The following is a 9,684-nucleotide window of genomic DNA, read 5'->3' as shown; positions in this document are numbered from 1 at the left end:
CACAATTTCAGTAATTGTTTCAAGAAAAAAATTCATGCAATCTGAATCAGCTTTGGACGTGTTTGTGTGCGCGTACAAAATTTTGTTTCCGTTACAAACCATTTCACCACTTCACAAAAGTAACCTCATCTTTCACACCGGGGCTGCTCGCGCTTTGACAGCTGACAGCTGCGCCACCCCAACCCATCAAAACAAAAACAGCGCCGCAGCATGCGCGCAAGCGAAACGTCAAACAAAAGTGTTTACATCTCCCTCACTCTCACATCACATTAAGAGGGGTGTGCCATCTCCCTCACTCAAACACTGTTTCTCTGATGGTCTGTTTTCAACTGGTTCGCCGCCGCCGCCGTCAGTCCGTTGAGAGTCGCCGTGCTGAGTAGAACGCGCGGTCCGCGGCAGTTTGTTTTTAATTCATCCGACAGGCAAAATTGATTGCTCGCGTTTGTTGGCTGTGTGCGCGCGACCCGGCGATCAAAGTCGATTTTTTTGATCGCGTGAATGTGTGTGTGTACGAGTGTGAGTTCGACTGATTAACACACTTTTTCATTCAGAATCCGTTAGCGTTCTGGAATAAGTTAAAGGTGAAAATTGAAGAAAGTTCTTTTTCTGAGCAGAATAATTTCCTTCCGTGCCTGCTGCGTGTGCGCGCGCCTTTCGGTGTGTGTGCGGAGCAGGTGTGTGTGCAAGTGTGTTGGTGTGCGTCGCGACGGCCAGAAAATTAAAAAGGCAAGAAATTTTTGGTGGTGATTTTTGAAGAGAATTCCTTCTTCTGTTTTTATTTAGAGGAAAAGTGAAAGAAAGTGCTTTTAATTACGGGTAAATTTTTAGCAATCGAAACAATCCAAGTGCGAGTGCGTGCGAAATTTTACTGAAAAGAATCTAGAGAGGAAAACAAGAGTGTTTTAAATTTAATCGAAGGAGCCGCGTGAAAACCTGACTTCGAGTTATTATTCGGAGGGTGTGTCTCTGTGTGTGAGTCCGGTGGTCCGGGGGCCATTTCAGGGTTACCAGCCGGTCCGTAATCGACTGCTTTCGGCTGCAACCTGCCGAGAAAGTGAAAAATACCAAAAAGTCCTTGATAAGTTAGTGCCAAAGTTTGAAAAGGACTCCACCCCGAAAACCAGATGAGCGGCTAGAATATGGCCGTGGCTTGTCTAAAGACCGGCAGCAACCAGTTCTATTCGTCCTCGTCGTCCAACGCGGGGTCGATTCTGTCCGGAACGTCGTCCTCCTCGGTAACGATCGGCGGGGGAAGTGGGGCCAGCAGTATGAACAGTACCGGAGGGGGAGCAATCGGGGGTCACCTGCAGAGCCAGCTGACCCGGTCGCTGGAGCGCATCCTGGAGGATGCGAACCTCAGCGGCGAGCTGAAGCTCAGTGGGCGCAAGCTGAAGGACTTCCCGAAGGCGGCCGGAAAGTTCAATCTGAGCGATACGGTTATTGCAGGTGAGTTTTGTTGTTGTTATTGGCCGGGAATCTTTTTTTTCTTATTCGGGAAGTGTCCCCAAGTGACCACCTTTAACCCTTTCCGGAATAGTGGCATGACCGCAGCTTTTCATATTTTTCAAATTTATAAAGTTTGAACTGACGGATGATTTCTTCCATATTTCGGAAATGTCCCCTGGTGGCAAATGGTAACCAGTTCCGGCGTGGCCGGGGTCAAGACAGAGAACAACGTCATGACCGTAGATTGTCATATCTTTCAATTTCATGAAGTATGATATGCAACATGATTGGGTTTAATCAAATTAGTAAAGATGGCCGTTTTCCAGTATACGGGAACCGGTCCCGAGTTAACCAGAACTGGTCAATAAGACTCGAAAACGATTAAGGTACTCGTGATTTGTGTTTTTAGTGATTGTTATGGATCAATATCAACTATCTTAAGTGTAATGGTATCGCATATACGTGAAAACCCGTAAAAAAATAACTTTTCGGATGTTTCGGATTTCCAGAACCGGTATCTGGCCTTGACATTATTTTGACATTTTTTGGCCAAAGAATACAAAAATATCTGTCGAATGCAACCCGGAGCATTCTGATTGGTTGAAATTTGCCGGAGATGTCGTCAAAGTTGGAGTCTAAAAAAGATTTTTTTTTTGTTGTGGCAGGTTCCCGTTGGCCACAATGACCAAATCTGGGTGTCCAAGTTGGTTTCGGAAAAAAGACTAAGCTTTCATTTAAACTCAAAAGAACAAGATTATTTGGTTAAAAACTTAATTTTCTGGTTTTTTTTTTTATGTTTGGTGTCTAAAAATACTCCAATACCTTAAAAGTAACTATTTTTATGGACTTTTTTACGTTGTCTCATTTTGGGTCGTTGAGCTCAAGTAGGACCCTAAAAGTTGCGCTAAAATGGCGATGATGTAACAATGAGAAAATGCATTTTTCAATAAATATGGCCATCAATCACTAAAATTTGACTAAAATTGGTTTGTAGAAATCAAATTTGATGTTAAACGTGAGAAAGGGACCATCCACAAACCACGTTGACACTTTATTTGAAAATATCAACCCCCCCCCCCCTCGTGGACAATTGTCCATACAAACCACCCCACCCCGCCCCTAAAGTGTCCACGTGGTTTATTGATGGTCCCAAAATATAAAATATATTAAATTTGTCCATGATTCGATTTTTCGAAGAAACCTTCGGAAAATCAAGCTTCGCATAATTGAAACATTGAATAATCGATTCTGAAAAGCAAAGCGAATTCAAACTTTTGTAAAATGTTTTAGCTTAGTTCAATATAAATTAAGCTTAACCTTAGCAAAAGGAACACACTTTTTAAATAAATTTCTAAGTCTTAGGCTTGATTTGTAATTTTGAAATAATGTTTAAAGGAAAAGAGCAGGCAATTTCGCCTTTTTTTCATTTCAATTCAATTTGGTTTTATTGGTGAATAATCAAGTTGAAATAAGTTATTTTGAAGTAAATAACATAATTTTTGAGTTCCTTTCAGCTGTGTGTTTCATTATAATCCATTTTAAAGCAATTGTTAGGGCAGCGAATGACCAAGAAGGTTAAAACCGCAGAAATAAATGAATGAACAACATTCTTGGTAACTAAGGAGCAGTTCTCTACCTTCTGTGTTGTTTCAAAAAATCATAACTCGGTCAAATATTTTTTGTCCATTCTGGAAATTTCTGAAAAGTTGGCATTTGTATCCTCTAAAACATATCAGAAAAAAATAGTGTTTTTTTTGCAAATCAAGTTATAGTGACAAAAAGTGAAATAAAATATCACCAAAAATTTCTTTACCGTGTATCTTTTTTTTTCAGTGTAGTCCATATTCATACCTACAACCTTGTCCAAGACACCAAATCGATCAAAAAATTCCTTCAAAAGATACAGATTTTTGAATGTTCACATATCATTTTTGTAGGGACAGCTGCCAAATTTGTATGGAAAATTATATGAACGAACTAATCATGCAAAATGGCTTCTTTGGGCATACCAAAGGCACCAGAAAAGTTTCAGCCGGATTAAAAAAAATCAAAAAAAAATCGAATGACCGAAATCACAGAGAATTGCTCTAAGGGGTCGTGCAAAAACCACGTTGTCTTTTTAGGGGGAAGAGTGGGAAAATCGGAAAATTTGATGAATTAGGAGCGAGTGCTTAACCTGCCAAACATATGAGAATTTTAGTGGTCTTTTGACCCTTAAGTCTAAATATACTTATCAAAAAATAAAAATGTTTGTTTTATAAAGCTCTTAAAGTGCCCAGAACATCACTTTTTTTTTTAAAACTTAAACTTAATTCTACGTACAAAAAAAAAACTGAATTTTGAAGGTTTGCTCAGATACTTTCTCTAAATTTGGTCGTAAAAGGCGTAGATTGCGAGATAACCTTTTGGTGTCTTCGACAAAGTTGCTTGGATTGGCAAGCCCAACAACTTTCTACAAAACAAGAAAATTCCCAAAAATATTCCTGAAAAGTTAGATTTTCAAAACCACCCTAATCGTGAACTACCCAAATTTTCAACCTAACCAAAAGTTGCCCTTTCCCATTTGCAACAACTCTTCTGAAGACACCAAAGCTCTAAAACTTTACCATTTTTCGGAAAATCAATTTTCCACTCAATTTTACTATCTGGGCCACTGTGCGTGTGCACTGAGAATAAATATTTTTTACAAGACTTTAATTTTAAAATCTTCGATCTAAAAAATCGCCGAAAATTCATCTTTCAACCAATTTGTGATCTTTAAAAAGCATTGGAAAATGTCCTGAGAAAATTGCAAACAAAAACTAAAAAATAACTAAAAACGCTTCTATCTTAAAAATGGGGAAAATAATAAAATCGGTTGCAAGTTTGAATTGTCACCTAAAAATAAATTGTTAAATTTTATATGACAATATGTTACATATTTTATAACAACTTTTTTAAATTTAATTACTTGTTTGCTTTGGCCAATGCTTTTCTATTTAGATTTTTTTTTTCTTTTTAATTTCTTCACAAAGCAAATTTATCCAATAGAATATCCATGAGTTTCGAACACTTAAGAAAACCTGTGAAAATCTGAATTAACATTTTTTCTCTTATAAACACTTAGTGATATTACTCGTAAAAGAAAACTTGACAACTCGTGACAAGATTCGTGAACATAAGTTGGAACAATTGGAAAAAAATAATGGTTTAGTGCTCCAAGTTACGGTTTATTTTTAAAATGTTTTTAAGCGTTCAAGTCATAAAATTCAAATTGAAATTTTTTTCTGAATATTTTTTTAACATTTAACAGCCCAATCATGTATGTCCTCTTTCCCCGCTCCCCATGGGGTGTAAGTGGCACTTCACAGGCTAACACATTCATTACCTTTCCTTGACACAACCGGACTTGGACTGACTTGATCCTAGCTGTCCCACCTCGCTCCGCAAAAAATAAAAAAAAATATATATTTTTTTAGCAGATTGTTATGCCCTGGGTCAAATCAGCGTCAAAGTGTACGGATTTTTGCTAAGCAAGATTTGGTAGCCTTAAAAATCCAACTCCAGTTCTTCAAAAGAAAAAAAAAAAAAAAAAAAACAAAAACTTCCTCTGCCACGTGTTTGCCTAGAAAAAAACACACTACACTTTTTTCAACTCTCTTTTCGAAAAAAAAACCTACAACGAACAAACCCAGCGCGCTTAAGAATTGTTTACAAAGCATTATATTAATCAACCCATCACACACGCCGGGGCTCGACATGATAGCAGCGCGGAGTCAGTAAAGAAAAAAGAGCAGATATATGGAAACAGTTGTCACCAGGAATGTGGAAACCTCCTGGCTTCATTTTGAGTTTTACGTAACGTGCGCTTCAAGCAGATGGATGCAGGCATGATTGGGGTTTGTTGGGGCGGTACAGTTTTGAACTTTTTTTTTCTTTTCTTTCTCGTTTAATGAAGAAGCCCTTCTTTCGTTTTATTATGCACATGAAGTTCAACGTTAATGAATCAGCTCGAACGCCGACACGGGAAACAAGTTGAACGTGTTTCGTTTTTTGTGTCGTTGAAGAAATTTACATCAAACGAATGTAATCGTCAACTGTGTCAAGCTTGTTGCAGGCGAAGAACTTCTTGACTTGAACGAGGTCGTCTCCGCAGGTATTAGCTTGGCGCGTAGCTACCAAAAACGAGCCACAATAAAATTGCGTCGTCTTCCAGCAGGCCGGACCGTAAAAGGAAACTGGAATCGACCGACGACGACGACGATGGCCAAGAAACGTCACGACGTGAGGAATTCGATAAAAGTCTGATGTACGAGCAACGGGATATTATCCGACGTGTCCTTCAAGCAATTGCACGTAGAACTTGTGTCCCAAAAAGGACGATTCTTGTAGAATGACCTCAAAAGTGCGGCTCCTCAAACCGCAACAAAGCTTCCACTATCAATTACGGGCGGATGATGGTCATAGAACTTGCAAACTGTGCAGAGGGAGAAGGCATTGCCCTGCCCCGGAACTGTTGCTGGCGCCAACGATTCTCGGCGACGCCGAGTCTCTCCGATACACTGTGGGGAAGTCACTGCTGTTTTGTCTTTGCCAGATAGACCGTGACGTAAAAGCATGGTGGCCAAACTAGGAGAAAATATCGTAATTTTAGGTAATTTCAGAATTTTCAAATTTGATTTGTTATTTTTAGAGTTTTCTGACTGTTGGAACGCTACACCTCAAAACAAGACTTCTGACATCCAATGCCTCTTCTAAATCATAGGGACCTTCGTGGTCATCATTCTTGCAGTTCTATTAACCTTTTTATTCTCTACGAAATCGGTCTTTTTTTTATTTAAATTTTTGTATTTTGAATCCGGCTGAAACTTTTTTGGTGCCTTCTGTATGCCCAAAGAAGCTATTTTGCATCATAAGTTTGTCCATTTAATCTTCCATACAAATTTGGCAGCTGTCGATACAAAAATGATATATAAAAATTAAAAAATCTGTATCTTTTAAAGGAATTTTTTGATCGATTTGGTGTCTTCTGCAAAATTGTAGGTATTGATAAGGACTACACTGAAAAAAATGATACACGGTATTTTTGTGATTTTTAATTTCACTTTTTGACACTTTTTTATTTTTTGATATATTTTTGCCAAACTTTTCATAAATTTTCAGAACGGGCAAAAAATCTTTGACCGAGATATGAATTTATGAATCAATACTGATTTTTTCAAAAATTTCGATTGGTCGCTTAAATAAACAAAAAAAAATCAAAAACATTCGTGAAATTTTCCGTTCTTTTATTTTTAAATCAAGACTAATAATTCAAAAGGGCGTAATATTGAATGTTTAGCTCTTTTTGAACTGTTAGTCTTGATTTAAACATATTGAAAATATTGTTTTCGAAAAGATAGGAAAATTTCACGAATGCCAACTTTTCACAAATTCAGAACGGGCAAAAAATGTGACCGAGATATGAATTCATGAATCAATGCTGATTTTTTCAAAAATTCGAAATAAAAAATGAAACATTCGCGAAATTTTCTGTTCTTTTCGAACACAATATTTTCATTTTTTTTAAATTAAGACTAACATTTCAAAAGGGCGTAATATTGAATGTTTAGCTCTTTTGAAATGTTAGTCTTGATTTAAACACATTGAAAATATTGTTTTCGAAAAGATCGAAAAATTTCACGAATGTTTCACATATTAACAGTGAAAATCGGATCACTAGTTGCTGAGATGTCGACACTAGAAAATGGTGGATTTTTTGGGTGAGACTTAGAAAACATAAATTTTCGTGTTCTTAAATCTTTGCATGGCAATACCTCGGCAACTTAAAAGGTCGTATCAACAAAGTTAAGAAAAGCTAAATATAGAGAATTTTCTCAGCTTTTCAAAAATATTTTTTTTCCAAAAGTGGGCAAGCACTAATTAAAAAAAAATGAGTAGCTGCGACTATTTTCAAAAAAAAGTTACCTAAAAATGGCTATAACTTGAAAAAGGTGCACTTTATCAAAATTTCACTAAAGTACTTTTTGATTGCAAATTCGATTTTACATCGAAAAATGAAGTTGAAAAGTTCTTGCGACCAATATTTCGATTTTTTGGAATAATCAGTATTGACTCAAAATTCATGAATCGGTCAAGGATTTTTTGCCCTTTCAGAATTTTTTTTTGAAAAGTTGGCATTTGATGTCCAACATATCAGAAAAAATGGTGTTTTCTTGCAAATCAAGTTTTAGTCCCAACAATTTAAATTAAAAATAACCAACATTTTTTTTTACCGTTTATCATTTTTTCAGTGTAGTCCTTATCCATACCTACAACTTTGCCAAAGACACCAAATCGATCAAAAAATTCCTTCAAAAGATACAGATTTTGAATTTTCATATATCATTTTTGTATGGACAGCTGCCAAATTTGTATGGAAAATTATAAGGACAAACAAATGATGCAAAATAGCTTCTTTGGGCATACTGATGGCACCAAAAAAGTTTCAGCCGGATTAAAAAATACAAAAAATAAAATTAAGTAAAAAATACATATTTTGAAGAGAATTGCTCATAAACTTTAGTCTTCAGATATCCTTAAAATCTCAAACATATTTACAAGCCTCCACCATGCAATCGAAAAGACGCTCGTACGACGATTCCTGACCGGTTGATAACGCCACATAGAACATAGTCCCACCAGTCCATAGTATAGAGAACAACGCAGACACCACAAAAGTGTGTGTGTGCGGAAAAACTCTCGTAGCCCGAGCAAAATGGCTCCATGTTATACATGGGCCTTTTTGTCCTCTCCCGACAACGCCCCGTGGGAATGCTGGGAAACCGAGCTAAACGACACGTTGACGTTCCCATATTCGTTGTCTCAAAGTCTCTGCATGGCCTGAGGGGGCATCAAACACAGAATGAGTGATAAAAAAGCACGATTGCTGGGCGCTGAAGAGAGAGCTGGTTTATCTTTCAGGGAGCAGGTGCTCGAAGCGTTGGAAGGGATGAATTACCCTGAATGAGGAAGATGTATTGCGGGGATTCTGGTGAACATCCGGACATTAGTTGGATCCGGTGCAGGGCTTCTCATCTGAAGTACATTGACCGTATGGAGTCTAGTGTAAGCTTTGCACATTAATCATGCGGTCTTCTTCGTGGTTCGTAACTTCAACATACGTTTATCTCGATAACAAGACCAGCTTGTATTGCTTGTGAGCAAGTTTGAGCAGGTATAGCAGGATCATAGATTGAAGATCATTCAACTATCCTCAGCTGAGTTTTCGATAGTCTCTAAAGTCGTCAGAATTCTATATCGATCTACCACTGAGTTGCTGGTCGTAATCCCAGCAGAACATTAAGTCAAGTTCCACTGAAATTGGAGAGCCAACTTTCCTAGAAAAGGACTCCAACTTTCGTCCATGTCATCGTGTGCCAATCTAGTGCGTAAATATGATGGTATTTTTATGTGCGCTGACCCGGCCCGGCCGGCCGGCATTACGAACTCCCCAGCGCAGTGACGAAGCCGTGACGCAACCGGGTGGCTATCCTTAGCAGGGCAGTAAAAAGCACCATTAACGATTTCGGTGAAAAAGAGCAATTTTGGTGGGGGGGAAAGCGTAAACATTGGGGAATGATAAATGATTGCGATGATTACACAGCATGGCAGCAGCTTTTGGGCTAGAGTTTTTCTGGGGAGTGTCGCCAGCGCTACTGGCTGTCAGTCTGAGGGATCTTTAAGTTTTGTGAATGGAAAAAGGAAGATTGTTGAATTACTTTTAGAGCACTACAGTTGACTGTTGTTGTCTTATTGAACTGTGAATATCTTAGATTTCACAACTCAAAAAATTTGAAGATGATGTCAGTAAACGCTCCAGTTTCATCAAGGTATGATAGATTTGGGCTCCCTGAACACGCTCCAATCAACAGAGTTGAACTTTAGTGAATTCCCTGCCAACCAATAAAATTGTAAATTTCGAGTATAAATAGTATGAAATCATCTTAAGCAACCATGCCCACCATTGTTATCCGAGCATTCGTTGGTGAAGGTTGTCTGAATCAACATGACTCGTCGCGTCCCGGCGCAAAACGCCGGCAATATTGCCCTACCTGCGGCTCAAGCAGGCAAAAAAGTGGGAATTTCCAAAAGGAAGGTTGAGGCCTCAACTGATGGCCAAAAACCGGGAATTTCCAAGAGGAAGGTGCTTTTGGAAGTGACATCGAACAGCAAAAAGACGAAAAAGAGCGACGGTACTGTACCGATGGATGAGGAGGA

General features: G+C 38.2%; 1 protein-coding gene across 4 annotated transcripts in view; it reads left to right on the top strand.

Moving 5' to 3' along the window:
- The first annotated feature begins 354 nt into the window (after positions 1–354).
- The window catches only part of LOC120419191 (leucine-rich repeat and calponin homology domain-containing protein), a 126,598-nt gene continuing 117,268 nt past the window's right edge, over positions 355–9,684 (top strand). For 3 of the 4 annotated variants that reach the window (XM_039581864.2, XM_039581863.2, XM_039581861.2), the window contains exon 1: positions 355–1,446. In XM_039581864.2, the coding sequence (XP_039437798.1) occupies positions 1,140–1,446 (307 nt within the window). In that variant the 5' untranslated portion in view covers positions 355–1,139. The remainder of the gene's footprint in view (positions 1,447–9,684) is intronic. The other variant, XM_039581862.2, reaches the window with a different exon arrangement.

Source organism: Culex pipiens, chromosome 2 (genome assembly GCF_016801865.2).
Source record: "Culex pipiens pallens isolate TS chromosome 2, TS_CPP_V2, whole genome shotgun sequence".
Classification (NCBI taxonomy): Eukaryota; Metazoa; Arthropoda; class Insecta; order Diptera; family Culicidae; genus Culex; species Culex pipiens.
Note: the sequence above shows the minus strand (reverse complement) of the source record. Positions and strands in the feature narration are given on the sequence as shown.